Source organism: Pseudopipra pipra, chromosome 10 (genome assembly GCF_036250125.1).
Source record: "Pseudopipra pipra isolate bDixPip1 chromosome 10, bDixPip1.hap1, whole genome shotgun sequence".
Taxonomy (NCBI): domain Eukaryota; kingdom Metazoa; phylum Chordata; class Aves; order Passeriformes; family Pipridae; genus Pseudopipra; species Pseudopipra pipra.
Window position 1 is genome coordinate 9,404,793 of NC_087558.1, and position 17,123 is coordinate 9,421,915.

The 17,123-nt window shown below is 41.5% G+C and overlaps 1 protein-coding gene across 1 annotated transcript; it reads left to right on the forward strand.

Moving 5' to 3' along the window:
- Positions 1-3,340: 3,340 nt before the first annotated feature.
- Positions 3,341-15,240, forward strand: LOC135419554 (cytochrome P450 2J4-like). Its single transcript, XM_064666084.1, has 9 exons — positions 3,341-4,570; positions 5,946-6,108; positions 7,855-8,004; positions 8,453-8,613; positions 9,293-9,469; positions 10,119-10,260; positions 11,176-11,363; positions 12,188-12,329; positions 13,607-15,240. Exons 1-9 carry the CDS (start codon positions 4,406-4,408, stop codon positions 13,783-13,785), a joined length of 1,467 nt encoding a protein of 488 aa, XP_064522154.1. The 5' UTR covers positions 3,341-4,405; the 3' UTR covers positions 13,786-15,240.
- Positions 15,241-17,123: the final 1,883 nt, after the last annotated feature.

Sequence of the window (17,123 nt, forward strand, 5' to 3'; positions counted from 1 at the left end):
AATTACAAAAAAAGGGCAATTTAATAATTAGGTGAGTATTTACTTTCTTCTTTTATTGTATTTAAGGTTAAGTTATGTGGAACACTAGTGAGGTTATTTTTTTCTCCAGCAGATTGTTCACTGTTTTCTAATTTATTTTATTTTATTTTATTTTTTTATGCTAAGTTTTAAACTCTTCTGGTGCAAATTTTGGAAGTGAAACAATGCACACGTTCTACTTGATCTGTGGAAAAGAGCAAATGAACTTAAGAAAGGGGCAAAACTTTTAAATTTTGCTGATTTGTGGACCTCATAAGCTTTCAGGAGGTTTGCACTAATGTGTGGCAAACATGAACTTAAGGGACTTACTTTTCATACTTGCTGATATATTAGATTTGACTTTTGACACTTGGTTCAAGAACTCAGCTAATGCTATGATATATCTTCAAGTCAGTACAGGAGATTAAGGAAATCCATACAATTGCATAAGTTGTCTGTTTCCAAATTTTATCATAATTTCTCTGAGCAGGCGTGCTGAATTTTCCAGTCCGCAGTTTTCAGCTCAAAAAGTTTCAGCAAGATCAAGGTTATTAATTGCACTCAGTGTACATTATGATAATGAAATATAAAGGTTTAACACTATCCACGGGCTTCTTAAGAACTGCATTAAACTTCAAGAAACTGCGTTATAGGTGTGGATACTAATTTCAGTTAGTTTTCTAATGGGTTCAATGTTTTTTGTGTTTGTGGGGTTAGTAAAAGAAAATGTGCTAAATGCAATCTTGCATCATTCAGTCTTGAAAAATATGTAGATGAGAATTTGTCTTTTTTTTTTTTTCTCTAGTGGATTGTAATAATTTCAGCTGCATATGGGAAACACGGGGGCAGTTTCAGGGGGCTGCAGAGCAGCAGCGACATTGCAGCATTTTCTTGCCTTACTTTTCTGAGCAACCACCACTTGACTGCTCTGTGCAGTTTCATGCAGCTCTTCTGCTTTAGTGGGCTGCATTTGCAGATGCTTTTCCTGAAAGTGTGGAATTGGAGCAGCAATCAGAAGGCAAGGACCATGCCTGTGTACCTTTTTTATCCATTTGTTTAGGTTTTGGGGCAGAGAAATGGAAACAGAAAAGTTTAATAAGCATAATTTTCAGCAGCATGGTTCTGTGAATCTTATACTTGCAGAGTTAAAAAGACAAAAACCTGAGAGAAGCAATTTGAAATTCACTAAATTTTATGGTTTTATCAGTCAATTCAGACATGTTGATATGCTTACCAAAAATCACAGTGTTACTGAGTTATGCTGTTGAGCAATCATTTATTCATCCAGTTTTTCAGATTTTGATGCTATTTGAGACTTAAAACTGAGTTACCTGATGAAATTATCTAACTTGACTTGCCTCCTATGTGCATCAGAATTTCATTTCTTCATATGTTTTTTTTGTCCTCGTTTTGTCCAGCCGGTCCCATCTGCTTAAAAGAAAGCAAGCACTATTCTATTTCTTGCTTGTGCATGGAATCATTTGTTAAGTTTGTAAGCTTTGCAACCCCTGAAAGCTGTTGATGTACACATGCCATCAATGAGGGTATGATTTATACACTCAAGACCACCAGAATTAAGATGACTTAAGCCTTGAGGTTGCCTATTAATAAGGGTGATTATAATGCAACTTAAAAAAAAAGAAAACAAAAAGAAAAAACTCCTGCTGAGTAAGGCTTGACCCACCAAGAGGGTTAACCTGAGCCTTACCTTTTGGACACTGTGGGCAGGGTGTTTTCCTGCTGCTAGGTGAAACCTGTGGGCATGCTGAAAGTAGGATGAGGTGAAGTTATTTCACAAAAGCTTGTGGTGAAGCTTGCAAGGAAGGGAAAAGCAAGGAAGCTCTTTTGTTATTGTGTACTTTAATACCTTCAGTATGCGTGAGCAGCAGCTCTTCGCATAAATCTTGCTCGAACTCCTCTGACACAAATACTATTGCAAGAGCTCACCAGTTAAGATGACAGATATTAAGTTTGGTTGTTTTGGACAGATGAGGAAACCTGCTTTTGTAATGAAGGTTTCAGCCATAGGAGTGGGAAGCAAATGCAGCAGCTGAAGAGAACAGGGAAAGAACAGCATCTTCAGAAAGGTGTGAAGCAAATGATGAACGTGGTGTTCACAGGGTGGAAAGGGTTCCTGGCTCCCCTCCGCCCAGGGTGTGTGTCATATGCTCTGCTGTAAAACCAGGGCTCATTTTTTATCTGTTGCAGAGACAGGCTCAGCATGTATTAGAAAACACTGCCTGGTTCCAAGCTGTGCATGTATTGCTTGGCATAGCAATGTGCTTGCTACCTGGCCTGGTGTCAAGCTAAACAGAGCAGACATTGCTAAGCAGGTTTGGGCTTTTTTTGTGGGTTTGTTATTTTGTTGTTGTTGTTTTGGTTTATTTTCCAGTGCAGACACTAATTTGGATTTCTCAACTTAACTGTTCCTTCCTCCCCTGCACTCCCTGGTCTTTCAAGAGCTACATCTCAGGAGCTGTACTTGGTCACTGGCATCAGAATTTCTCTGAGGAAAGAGTTACACAAACACTGTATGTCCAGGCAAGCACTGAGAGAGGGAGAGTGTGGCTTAGAGCATAGAGCTGGAGTGAACATGGGACTGAGAAACTGGAGCAAATGAAGTTCCCATTCTGTGTTTCTGTTCAGTTCAGGAAAAGAGAACTTTGCTTACGTGCATTATAAATAACTTTGATAGGTTTTTGCCTCCTGCTGTTGTCTGTGGTGTTGGGACCTGAAGACTGATGAGCTATTTAGGTTGTGTAGACAAAGTATTGGAACGAAAATTGAGAACTTCAAATTCTGTTCCTAGGTCTGTTCATAGCTTGTCTGTGACTCTCAGGAACTTGCTTTATCTCTCTGGGCCTAATCAACCCTGACATTCACTTTTCAAAAGAGTTTGAAGAGTGAATAAAAGCCAAGTTGTAGATGGCAGGTATGACTTTCTGTTGAGTTCTTTCTCTGTATTTTCTTCCCACTCCTACGGTCTAAAACTTCCATTAGAAAAGGAGGTTTTCTGAGCTGACCAAACACCTGCCATCTCTGCCTATGAGCTCTTGGATAGTATTTGTCAGATAATAATGAGCAACTTGCATGGAGAAGTACTGCTCACATCTAATGAAGATATTGGAAGAAGGAAAACTGATTTTCCCCAAAACAACCTGCTTGCAAAAAGGTTCTCTGTAAACACCTGCCTCTACCTGCTTGCTCTCACCATTACTTTATTTGTATTTTGGTCCTTATTTCACCTCTTTCATCCAGGGGTATGGTGATCCCCGAAGAGCATTGACCTGTGCTCCCTGCCCTCCTGTACTCTGTGTGAGGAGACAGTGTACTGCTTCTGGCAGAATTTGGGCAGAACAAAAGCAAAGGCTGTTGTGTTCCCAGAGGAGTGCAGTAGGATTGCCTCGGTGGACTCCTGCTGTCAGTGAAGTCACTGGCACAAGGTAAAGTGCAGCCCATCAGGTTGCAGAACCCATCCCTGTGCTGTTCTGCAGACCTGTATCTCTGACAGTGCTATCACACCAGGACTTTTCCACAAGTAAAATGAGAAAAAGCAAGTGCACTTGTTCTCCTGGGATTCTTACAGACCCCCTGAGTTTGCACACTGCAACCTCCCCTCTCCTAGAACATCAGAAACTTGCCAGGCCCTCAGCAACCACTGTGGGGAAATGTTGCTCCAAACATACATAGCTGAGGTGGAATGTGCTGTGCTGTGAGGCAGCTGTGCTGCTGCAAGCTGTGTTAAAGGGCAGCTTCTGGGACCTAACAATGATGAACTGGGATATGAGGTCTGTTACACTTTTTGTCAATAGTACTAATTATGTTTGATCCTTCACTGTTCTCTTTGCAGTTCATCTGTGTTGTTTACTGTGAAAACTCAGGTTACAATACCTCATTACTCTTGGTTCCTAAGTCTGCATTTGCACCCACTCTTGTACAGGGTTACTGACTGCTTACTTTTGCCTCTGCCCCACAAATGCTACCTGGTGAATGCTCCTGTTCTTGTCTGTAGCTGGCTGACAGCTGCAGCTTTGTACCTGAGCTCTTGATGTGCACATAATCAGTGTTTTGAGTGACATCTTCTGTCAAACTGATTGATTGCTCAAAGGGATGTTTCTGGCTGAGGTTTCTGCCTTCTAGCCTCTGCTTGATCTTAAAGTCACGGTAGCTATTAGCATATTGCAGCATAGTGATGTATTAAATACATTCAAGAATGGGAAGACTCCTCATTGTCTCAGATCAGGAAGAGTGGTAGGAAAGAAGGGAGGTGAAAAATTCAGAAAGCTTCATTTTGCTAGGGAAGAGTTAAGAAGAACAATCCAGAGTCATTTCAACAGAGAGATTCATAGCAGCTTTCTTGGTGATAAGAGTTTGGAGGTGTGAAATAATGATAAGTGTAATTCTCATATCCCTGGGTTTGTTTCTTCTTAGTGCACAGTTCTTGAAATTGCAATGGAAGAGTCGTGATTTTCCTCCTGGACCGACCCCATTTCCCATCGTTGGAAGCATGTGGTGGGTAAAGTTTAGAACTGATCATGGGAGCCTGAGAAAGGTATGTATTTGCAGATGTGAACTAAAGAGCTATTGAGGGAAAACCTGTAAAAAACCGGTGGTGGCTGTTGATAGGCTGATGTGATAGCAGGGAGAACTTAATCCTGAGAGAAGGTAACTTGTGGAAGTTAAATTAGGTGTCCAAACCTGTTAAGTAAAATCTGCAGACATATGATTCATATGAAAGCTGGTATGTGTGCAACTTAAACAGAACTGAAGAGAGTAGATTTGCTTCAAAAAAGACTTCTGTTTTTAAGGGAGTGTTTAGCCTTGAAAGAAAAAAGTGGTTCTCAGATTTTGCACCACAGGCATGTATTAAAAATCTTTTAAAACAAGGTGTCTTGAATTCAGAAGATGTGAAAAGGACACCAGGATGTCTTCTGCTGTCATGGGATGGAAAAAAGATTGTATTCTGTGTGCAGCCAAATCCTTTGCTCTGTTGTTTCTCTGGAGTCCAGTCTGGGATGCACTCCTTGCAGATAAGCTAAGGGTGTAAATGATGGTGAAAGGAAAGACCTAATGGGAAGACTTAGGTCCATCTAAGCATGTTAATAGAGATTCTTTCAGTTTTCTACATTCTCCACTGAGCCAAAACATCACAAAAGAATCCAGTGTGTTGATATATTTTTCAAGTTGCGACCTTTCCTTATGTGCTAAGGGCAACCTGCAGGTCTGGGGGTGCCTGGCTGCAGCTGGAGAGGGCTGGCTTCAGGAAAAGAGAACTTAAAAGAGCTTGAGGCTTAATTTTTCTGATGGGTACATGTTCATCACTGTGAGAGGATGGAGCTGTACTGTTTCTTTGTCTAGAGTCAGGGACTTGGTCCTTTCAGAATACCCACAGCACTGCCTGAGAGCAGTCCCCATCACTACCCAGAGGTGGGATCTATGCTCAGATGCCTCAGTTGACAGTATTTGTGTATAAGAGGGAAAGAGTTCCCGCCACTGAAACTTGAAATCTGCAGTACTAGAAGGAGAGTTACACCTGGAATACATAATTTCAAGAAGTTCTGGTTGTTGCCTGAGTTGAAAATTGTAATGAAGAAAGGGCAGGTGAAATTTCACATGAAAGCTCATATAGATCTGTAGACACTCAGGGGCATTTACCTAATGGTTACTATTGCAAGGGCAATCCAAGGTAAGTGTTAAGAAGGGGAAGAGGGTTTATTCTTTCACTGCTTCCATTTCTGTAAATTGTGTGTTCCCAGAGAGACCCCAAACCTTTTTGGTAGGCACCCCCACTGCAAAACACAACCACTGTCCCTTTTCATCTCCTGAACCCCTGAGTAATGTCATACTGGAAGAGAGCAGCCCATCATGTGTGCATGTTGGTTGATGTTTCTGCCGTGGGTATTTTTTGACATTGATCTAACCTGCAGATGGCAAAAACCTATGGCAACATCTGCACCTTGTGGATGGGTCACAGACCTGTGGTGGTGCTCTATGGATTCCAAGCTGTGAAGGACGGTCTCACCACCAACTCAGAGGATGTTTCTGGGCGACTACAGACCTTTGTCTTCAACAAGTTGGCAAATGGAAAGGGTAAGATGTTCATGTCCGTGGCAGGACTTCATCCTTGACTTTCTTTGCTTCCTCTCATGTTTTCCTCACTGGAAGTTCCCAGTTGACTTATTCTGTCTGCTCAAGGTGAATCATATAATTCTGTAGCATCACCCTAAGTGGTCTCCAAAGTCCCACTGTCACATATATGTTTCAGAATCTCACCAGAGCAGCAATATTTATATGTAGCTAGGTCTTGTTTGTCAATTCTTAATGTTGTCTGTATGTCCCAATTTGAAATAATTTGGAGCTTGCAGCCTCCTCTGCAAGCTGAGTCTCAAGTAATTCTTTATGCTCCCAGCTGTTTGTTTAGAGCAAAAGTTGCTGTAGGAAAGCATGTACAGTGCTGTGAATAAGATCTAGCCTTGTTCTGAAGTACAAAGTCACAGGAAGATGACTGGGGCTTTAAATGTATTAGCCAGAGTGTAGGTGCAACATATCCTTGTTCAGAGCTTCTTATTGTGCTATCGGAGACACTGCTGAATTGTGGTGGATGGAGAATAAAGACAGTGCTGTGTTTAAAACAGAAATAATTGAATTTACTTCCGTCAGGCTCTTATCCAGAGTAGATAGAGCAGATGCTTTTATCCTCAGTCATGATTTCTTGCATGTTATTTACAATCTGGAAACCTTTAAGTTATAGTACTAGCTAATATAAGTAGAAAAAAACCTCTTTAAGGAATAGAGATTATCAAGTCTGGAGCCATTTCAGTCCATTTGGAAGGATCTGTATTGACACTTTTTATCTGGGTGCTGTGGAGAAAAGCAACTGAACTCTGGTCGCAGGAAGCTGTTTGCAGACTGGCTAAAGCCTGTTCTTCCTTCTCTGGTTTTTGCTGAGTAGTTCTTGCCCTGGCTTCATTGTCTTTCCAGGAGGGACCTGGACCAGGGCAAGAGCTCAGTATCTGGTGTAAAAGCAGGATCCCTAAAAGCCAGAGACTTCGTAGCATAGACAGTGAGTGCTCAGAACCAATTATCCACTTTATTTTTGAAGCATAAGCAACAGGGAGATGTGATGATATCCAGTTTTGCATAAGGTTGAGAAGCTCAAGCACAGGAAATGCCCAGACCTCCCCAATAACCTCCACAAAAATCTTTCTGTTGGTTGTGAGTAGCTTAATCAGAGACACCACCAGGTTTCCAGGTGGAGGAAACCTGAACTTACTTTTGGTTGAGGAAAGCTGTGTTTGCCATTCCTGCAGAGTTAACATGTGGCAACATCTGTAAGGACGCAATGTCCTCACAGGGATGTTGGCAAGCACAGCTTACAAGTAAGTATTAATTGTATTAGAAGATTGTACAAGATAATAAATTAGGTCTTGTAAGAGATTGCATCAACTGGGCTACAAGCCTTTCTATATGGATAAGGGGAAAGATTAATTTTTTTTCAAAGCCTGGGCAAATAAAAGGCAACAACCAACCCACATTATTGCAGCTTTCAGCAGGCTGCTGGGTGGAGGTTTGAGTGATGACCGCTGTTCTTGGATGCTTCAGAAAGAATAGGACTAGGTTTGGAAAGCATGTGGGTGAGGCCAGAGACCTGAGTAGGTTTTTTTGCAGGGCTGGGAATATCTTAACCAAGGTGTTTACTCTGCCTCTTATAACATACAATTAAAAGAACACTCCTCTTTGAGCAGCAGCATGATGAGAAGGTGATTCTTATGGTGTTTATCATTTACAATTGTATGAATGTTAACATGACATAAAATTGATTCTTGTTGGATGAAGGTATCTTGGTCTCCAACGGTCTCATCTGGAAACAACAGAGACATTTTGGAATCGGAGCTCTCCGAAAACTGGGAATGGGGAATAAAGGAATGGAGCGTGGGATACAAACTGAGGCCCATTACCTGGTCGAGTTCTTCAGAGACAAAGATGGTACGGCTTTGGCACAGTGCTTGGGAACTGACACAGAGTCTGCAGGACTCTGAGGGCGAATACTGTTTTTGCTCCAGAATGAAGTGGGTTTGGGCACATCTTAGATTTAAAGTGCAATTGAAACTGTACAGTCAGACCTCAGCAACACGTATTTTGGGATCAACACCAAGACTGAGATTACTAAAAAAAAAAAAAAAAGAAAACAAACAAAAAACCTCTAAGTCTGGGAGTTAAAGATTTGATGCCTTGCTGTCCTCATTTTTGAATGAGGTTTATCTTTTATTACATTTGCCAGTGAATTTTGTGTTTGTGAGTAACACAGTTTGTGAATAACAGTCTAAATACCATAGAGGGCATCTATTATAAAATGTCACTGTGATCTTGCTTCCCAAATAGCAAAGGAGGTAAAGGAAGTGCTTTGGAGATGAATGCTTTCCTCTGTCTGCAGGAAAAGCTGTTGACCCTTCCTTCCCCATTGTCCATGCTGTCTCTAATGTGATCTGTGCTGTGGTTTTTGGACATCGCTTCTCCCTAGAAGATGAAACCTTCCGTCAGCTGATTGAGGCATACAATGCTATAGTGGCTTTTGGGAACAGCCGCATTTATTATGTGAGAAAATTACTTATTTAATATGCACCTTATTTGTTTATTGAGCACATTATTTATTCCAATATAATTATACAATGATCTATTATGATAGTTATTGCATTATTTAATACTGATAAAAATGTTGACTGTGAATATGAACTGGACCTGCAGTGCTTTGGGTTTGACATAATTCAGTTATGAATATTACATTAATAATCTTTATTAGAATGTCCCAGCAAAGGCAATATGCTTGGGATACTGAACTTTTCTGTAGGAGAAACACCAAGGTTGTTAAGGTGAAAAGGTGATACTCTTTGTGTGAGAATGAAAGAGAATGAATTTTTTTTCCTGTGTGCTAAGGTAATAGAGATAAATGTTTATTAATATGAGATTTATTAATAATAATACATGTTACATCTATCTGCAAAAGCAGATTATTTTGTTGGTGAATTAACAGTGGAGTTATGCAGTAAGAATAGGAAAGATTCCAGGATGGAAACCGTGTTGTCTTTAATTTGGGGTTTTAATGTGTGTTCATGTACTCCACATGTACCCAACATTTCTCTTTGGTGACACGGCATTTTTCCAAGAGAAATTAATTCAGCAATTTAGCACCAAAAATGTCCACACTGTATCTCTATCACCAGTCTTCTCATATGGTTTTCACTTACTGCCTTTGTGTTGAATGCTTGCTCCACAGATCAGTGAAATTTTCACCTGGGCTGCAGAGCGTCTCTCAGGATCTCTACAGAAAGCAGTATTTTCACGGGATTTTGTTTGTTCCTTTGTAAGGCAGGAAATCAAAAGCCACAGGGAAAAAGGCAGAATAGGTGAACCAGAAGATTTCATTGACTTTTACCTGGATCAGATAGAGAAAGTGAGTAATTCATGCTGTATGTAACATAGATCCAGTCATAAAGGGTTCTCTGTCCCTTCCCTACAGTTGTCTGTACACACCAGCATTAGTACAGAGCTCTACAACTACAGTTTAAAAACCCTGCTGTCAAAGTCAAAATATGACCTTTGAATAGTTTGTTCAATAACTTGTTCTAGTAGTACACATTATTTACATTGGCTTGTTGTCATCCTGTGGAATCCTTAGTGAGGGCTGGGCAGTGGGCGGTAGGGAGGACCTTGAAAAGGTTGGGGCATTTAGATGGCTGCCTAATTCTGATTCTTTGTGCCTTATTAATATTTGCTTTTATTATTTTTGTGCTTAGTAGTACTGTATGATTATAAGAACAATTTTAAAATGATGGCAAAAACATAGCATAAATATTTTGAAAGGGTAACATATATATTATACTTTGAAATGTGTTTTCTGCTGTGGAAGTAAACAGAAGGTAGCATAACAGTATCAAGGTACTTATTTGAGGATAGTCTTTGCAGAACCTGTGTTCTGCTCAGGTACCTGTATTTTTCTCTGCCCTCCAGAAATATTTTTCCTTTAAATACAGTGATTGCTGTCTGTCTCAGTGCTGTTACACAGATGTACCCCATTTTACATTTCTCCTTGACACCTGTAGACTAAAAATATCCCGAATTCTACATTTGATGAAGACAACATGGTGCAGTCTGTTTTTGACCTTTTCTTTGGTGGCACAGAGACCACGGCCACCACTCTGCGTTGGGCTCTGCTCTATATGTTGGCTTATCCTGACATCCAAGGTGAGTTGTAGACACAAACATGGGTATGATTCAAGTTGAAGAATTAACTGTTCTACTTTTTTTTTTTCTTTTTTTTTTGGCTAAGACCAAGTTTTTTCTTAAAATCAAGTTTTCCTTTTTTTTTTTTAAGATTATATTCTTGACTTTTTTTTTTATTAAGCCAGTGTTGCAAAAATATTTCAGAGAGATATTTTAAAATAATTTCAGGGATGTTCAGCTTCTGACAGTGAATTTTGTCTTGCTGATTTTTGTCAGACTGTTTCAGTACTGTAAGCATATTTTTTTCATTCTTTTGATGCTAGAATGCTGGAAAAACAGAACCCTGTGCACACATATACCTTTCAAATGCTGATAAAATAAAAAAAACCTCTGAGCTTACTAGTTTAGGTTTTAAGTATGAAATCAGACCTTAAACCCTCTAAGACTATATAAACTGTGTTAGTTACTGAAGCTGAGATAACAGCCCAAAGAGATTAACAGTTGGTGATGGTGTAGTAATATTTTCCTGTTTCAGTTCTCAGCATTACATCAGTTTGTTGTGATGGCTTCCTTGCAACACCCTCATTAGTGTGCTGTGAGTCTGTATTTACCTAGAGTAAAAATAATAGCTTAACTGAATTGATCTCTTCATAAGAAGTTTTTGTTTCAGTTAAAGTTTGCTCCTCTTCCTTTAAATATAAAGCTCAATGAATCTGTTGGGTCTGAACACAGAACCTATCAACTAGGAAATAGAGTGTAGTAAAATCATAACTGTATAGATATAAAAATGTATTTAGAGTTTAACATACCGTAAGTATAAATTATTTATATATTGTAGTTTTTTCTATCAGTACTATAATCCAAAAAGGAAATGAAAGCGCTGTTTCATGCTAAACAGTGTTCTTATATCTATAATGGATTTCTTTTTTTTTTCAGAAAAAGTTCAGAAGGAGTTGGATGCTGTCCTGAGTCCCTCCCATCTCATCTGCTATGAGGATCGGAAGAAGCTGCCATATACAAATGCTGTGGTTCATGAGATCTTACGCTTCAGTAGCATTATTTTAATCACGATTCCTAGAGAAACAGTGAAGGATACAACTGTTTTGGGGTATCAGCTTCCAAAGGTACAGATATCCTTTGTGTTCCAATGTGATCTTTGGCCGTGAGTTAAGGTCCTTGCAGTTGTGTTTACCACTAAGCCCTTTTCCCTCCAGTTCAGGATGGATGGGTGTTGGTGATGGCCCTGGCAGACAGCACTTCTCCCCTGCCATGCCCTCTGGCCTGTGACTTTTCTCATAAATGACTGACAGTGCTTGCCAAAAGCCCAGTTTCACCCTTACTGAACTAGTGTTCTGTGAGAGTGCTGATGGTGTACTTTCCAAGAGGGTGTGATTTTAAATACTTTATAAGCATTTGAGCTCTTACACTACCACAAGACCACAGAGAAGACCTGCCCAAAATGGACAGTGGTGTCCATAGGGAAGGTGCTGCAGACTATTAATGCCAGGATATTGTCTGCCATGTGGACAACTGAGAGATGGGATGTTTTCTTCATTGGTGATGTCTGAGACAACACTAAGCATTTACTGCATTCACCAAGGACTTCTTTTTCTTATTATCACCTCTCTGGCATCATATTTGAAATATAATGAAGATGTTTTCCCACAACCAACTTCTTCTGAACTGCCACCTAACAGATTGGAAATAAAGGCACAAGAAAGAATACAGCAGGGAAATCCCTGAACCTGAAATAGTGAAGTTTCTTTGCTTATTTGTTTTTTGAGAAAAACCCCTCAGAACTGTCTGAGATTCATTTTCTTTTTCCTAATAAAATAATCTTTCATTTCTGCAGCCTCTCCATGTGCAGAATTATAGCTAGAATCTGTTTGTGTCCTTTTCTTCTTAATGTCTGAGAGTCATAACTGCACCAACAACATCTTCCTTTCAGGGCACTCTAATTATGGCAAACATAGACTCTACTCTTTTTGACCCTGACTACTGGGAGACTCCTCACCAGTTCAACCCTGGTCATTTCTTGGACAAGGATGGAAATTTTGTGACCCGAGAGGCCTTCTTAGCCTTCTCAGCAGGTAGGTGCACTGAGAACTGAACCCGCTTGTGTGGGTTAGGTGAAGCTGTGTAATTTTGACTGTGGAGAAGGCCAAAGGGGAGTATAATCCCAAAGTACAGAAGCACATGGTTTTCCCAGGCCAGAAAAATGACTGACCGCCAAAAAAAGTTGCTTGGTAACTGTATAAAAACTTACTCTTAGATTTTTGTGAAAATGCAGAGAAAGTAAAAGGAGTAAGGCCCTAGAATTCCCAATCTTTGTGGACTTGAGTCCTTACGCTGTTGTCCCTGGTCATCCTCTGCATATGCTGGATTATGCTCTTACAGTGGCTGTTCTGTGGCAGGCTGCTGTGCTGGAGCTGATTTATTTTGTATAAATAATTCCATATTCATGAGTGCAGAAAGATGAATAGGAGATCCAGAAGCTGGATCAAATACATCCCAGCTGGCTATGTCTTTCCTGTGGAGCTTCTGGAGTCACTCTTTCACCAGTGTGGGAGTTTATAGAAGCTTAAACAAACAACAGCTCTTGAGTATCATGCCAGGAGGGAATAGCCTGGTTGTCAGAGCCCTCAACAGAGATGTGAAAACGTCAGGCTCAGGTTTCTGGCCTAAATTGGGCAGAAGAGGAATTTGAACATTAGTTTCTCACATCCAAGTCGAAGGAGCTAACCACTACATTTCAAAGTTTGTCACTGTCTGACTCTAGGAATTATATCCTTCACAGAGTTAATTAATAAATTGGGAAGAGATTTTTCTGTAACAAGTTGTTTTCACTGAAAGCATTATGTGGGAAAATGTTTCATCAGATGTAGAATGTCTTCTGTATTCTGATTTTTCACTGTTATTTGTGAAGACAAGTCAGCCTGTTCTAAGTGGAAACTGTGAGGCAACCTGAAGATACTTTCTTGTTTTTCTTATTTGGAATCAAGAGACTGAGAGTCCATTCATAGAACTGGAGAGTCCTATAGGTTCATGGCTAGGCTTTACGAACGATGATTTGGAAAGGGCTCTACCCACATTTGTTACAAGTGCGCTGGTGGCTAAAAAGGCCGAAGAAAGAAACTTCTGAGAAGCAACCTTGGCATCTTTTTCTGTAATCCAAGCAGGTCCTGCAAAGATGGATTGCAGACATCTCAATTGTTTGCCCAGTTCAATCTGAGAGGAAAACATCAAATTCAGCAAAGCTCTTTGTTCCTTGATGAGGCTGAGCAATGCTCCTGTGAAAAGCTGGGAAGCAGGTTCTGGTTACAGACCTCGCTGGGGACTGACTTCTCTTTCCCTTCACCCTCTGCAGGCCACCGTGCTTGTCTGGGAGAGGTGCTGGCCAAGATGGAGCTTTTCATCATCTTCTGCAGGCTGTTGCAGACATTCAAGTTCACTACACCAGAAGGAGTTAAGGAAGTCAACACAGACTTTGTCTTTGGGAGCACCATGAAACCCCATCCATACAAGCTCTGTGCAGTTCCGCGCTAGGCTGTGAGGTGTTAGAGATTTAAGAAAGAGGTGTGACCACAGGTTTGCTGATATTTGTGCCACTTTTATGGCTTTCATTTTTACATCAAGTTCAGTGTGAATCTGTCCTTGCTGTGTTATAGGGCTAAGAAGCCAGCCTTGAAAAATACTCTGCTTTTCCCTGCTTCTGGAAAATGTCTGTACTTCTTTTTCTTTCCCTGTTGTGTTACCAATGAAATAAACATAGACAATTGTCTAGTCTTACAAAAATTTGTCAGGAATCTTCCTGGAGGGCGAAGGAACTTTAAAGCCAGATGCTGAGGGGGCTTCCCACATGTTCTCAAATCCTGGTGTATGGGAATGCTGTTCCCAGAGGTGGTGGCTCTGGGCATTGCCAGAGCCCCTAGGTATGGTTGCATGGGAATAGAGAGTAGTGCAGGGGAATCTCAACTGGCTGTGAGGCAGCTGCTTTGTCTGTTTAGCTGAGAGTCATGGGGAGATGATTACTTGAAACTGGAAGCAACAGAGGTACAACAGCACAGCCCTTCGTTTGGGTGTGAGACTCCTGACTTGTGCTGAAAGCAAAGGTAAACTCCTATTCCCTACTGGAGAATTGCAGGGGGGAACCCCACTGCTGGGGAAACACAGTGGGTGTAAGTGGTAATGGAGCAGTGAGCTGGCCTGAAAATCCCATGAAAGAGGGAGCCTCTCACGCTGTGGGGTTTGTAATGACCATGATGTACAACAAACTGAGTTGGCCATGTCTCTTTATGGATGCTGTGGGAAGATGGATAGGGTTAAACCTGGAGGGGATTCAGAATTTTACGGCAAAAAGGAGCTGCAGCTCCCTGGATGGACTGAAGCCAACGTGCTCCCCAGCACAGTGATAAACATCTACTCAGAGAAACAGAACAGAGTGTGGAACAACGTGGAGACTGCGTGGCCCCCTCCATTCTAATCCCAGCCAAATGGGAGAGCATTGTGGTGCTGAGACCATGCAGTACCTGTCTGGTAAGGGAGAATCAAGATGTTCTGCTGATGAAGACAACAACCATGTCAAACCCCCTCCTCAGGTACCACAGCATGACCAACCCCTCCCCCCCCCCCCAGTTAGGTACACCAATCAGAAATAAAAGGTATTTATGACTAGAGCCACTCAAATTCCATCCAAACATAAAGAAAATAGAATAAAAGTAAGTTGGGGATAGGGGGAAAGTGGGATAAGACTTCTACCAAAACTGCTGAGATCAGTCAACAGGCTGAGTCCCTCTTCTCCCCCACCAGAGGGACACCTGGGGTGAGAAATATACTCTACATGCATTAAATGCTGCTTTTTGTTTGTGCTTACCCCATAGCATATTAGTAGATTGTTTCGTATCAGAACTTGTGCTTACTTAATATATGTATCAGTAGATTGGTTTGAAACATATTTTTGCAGTAGACAACTATCACTGACAACCTTCAAACCTTATTAATCTGTCACAATTTGTATTAATAAAAAGTGTTATTCTATAAACTGTTAAAGTGAGTCCTTGCAGTTGCCAGCAGTGGATAACACCATTTGCAGGACCCGCTGAGGGGCCTTGGCTCTGCTGAGTTCCCCCTAACAAGGGAGATCAGGTACCCTCTGATCTTGTGAATCTCTCAGTGAAGGGTCTCATTACGAGATGCTGACAGACTGTCTGACATCAGAGTCTCCACTTTCCTAAGGGACTGAGAAACAAAAATCTAAACTCCCACCTTTCACGTGACAGACGCCCAAATGCACAGTTAAGGGGACAGCTTGCAGTCCTGTGGAGCAAAGCTTGGTACCTGCAAAGGGGGAGCAGGGTAGGAGACATTGAAGTGGTGTTTCCCAAAAGCTGTGTGTGAATCAAGGTTTATGGGAGTTCTGTGTGAGCACGGGGCAGCTGCACACAAACAGCCTTCTGACAGGAGCCTGTCAGCAGAGCTGCTGAGTTTGAGTGCATGCTGGGAGGAGCAGTGCCCAAGCAGGGGTAGTGGCAGCAAGTGCCAGAAGCCACTCTCACTGTGAGGTTGGCTTTGTTACCCAGCAAGATTTAAAATTCAGGATCAGAGTGAGGACTGCTAGTAGGTGTAGCACATGCACTGTTGCTTTATCCATTTCTTTCCTTGAGGAAAAGGCTTCACAACTGTTATTGCAATTATGCTTCAAGAATTGGTTGTCATTGCCCTGTTTATCCACCATGTCAGACTTTACTTTCCTTAATATAATATTATTGGTTTAAAAGATGTGTTTCATTTTTGTGAAGGAGGACAGTATCCTAAGTGTTAGTGCTCTTTTCTCAGGCTTCTGGGTAGGGGCCACTGGGTGCTTTTATCATGACTCCCATTGATCTGAAGCCTGCTGCTGCTGCAGCTACTCATTGCTTGGCAGAAGAGATGTGTTAGCTCAGTTCGCCAAGCAGATCAAGCTGATGTGGCTCTCCTGCTCTCTAATCCATTTCTAGCTCTGTGTGGTGCTGCACTGTGTGGGGTTGATGTAGACTCTGTCAGGAGTGGAGGGTGGGTTGCATGAAGCAACTGGGTAACTGGTGCCTGCTGTGTTGACACCCAAGTCTCAGGCATCTCAGAGTATAGGACAAATGAGAGACCGAATAGGAGGAAAGGTTTAGGAATAGACAAATGGGATCTACATTGCTTTAAATCTTTTTTCACCTGAAGTATCTTAAGAAAGACCCCAGTGGAGATAGAAGTCCCTTTATACATTTTTATAAAGGAATGGTATCTCCATTGTGAGTTTTTTCCAAGACCCCCAGGTTTTCCCTCTTCAAGAGTCAGGTTTTGTTTACATGCTTCTGCTGCCTCATTTCACAGAATCATTTAGGTTGGAAAAGACCTCTGAGATCATTGAGTGCAACCTTTGAATGAATAAAACCCTGTCAACTAGACCATGTCAATAAGTGCCACCTCCAGTCGTTTCTTGAACACCTGCAGAGATGCTGACTCCACCGCTTCTCTGGGTAACCCATTCCAATGCCTCAAAACCATTTCCACGAAGAAATTCTTCCTGATGTCCAACCTGAACCCCCTCTGGCACAGCTTGAGGCTATGTCCTCCTGTCCCATCTTTTGTCATCTGGGAGAAGAAGCTGACACCCACCTGGCTACAGCTTCCTTTCAGGCAGTTGTAGAGAGTGATAAGTTCTCCCCTGAGCCTCGTTTTCTCCAGGCTAAACACCCCCAGCTCCCTCAGCCACTCCTCATATGATTTCTCTCTAGCTGTTGATATCTATCCCTGTCAGACAGTATCTAAAAAAATGTGCTTTCCTATCATCACCCCTCAGGGTAGGGCAGCAGGCAGGTGAGGCAGGGAACATGTCCTGAAACCCTGTTATT

Coding starts and splice junctions, on each gene's coding strand:
- LOC135419554 (XM_064666084.1), top strand. CDS start 4,406: ATGATAAGTGTAATTCTCATATCCCTGGGTTTGTTTCTTCTTAGTGCA. Junction 4,571..5,945: donor ATCATGGGAGCCTGAGAAAG/GTATGTATTTGC, acceptor TCTAACCTGCAG/ATGGCAAAAACCTATGGCAA. Junction 12,330..13,606: donor CTTCTTAGCCTTCTCAGCAG/GTAGGTGCACTG, acceptor CACCCTCTGCAG/GCCACCGTGCTTGTCTGGGA.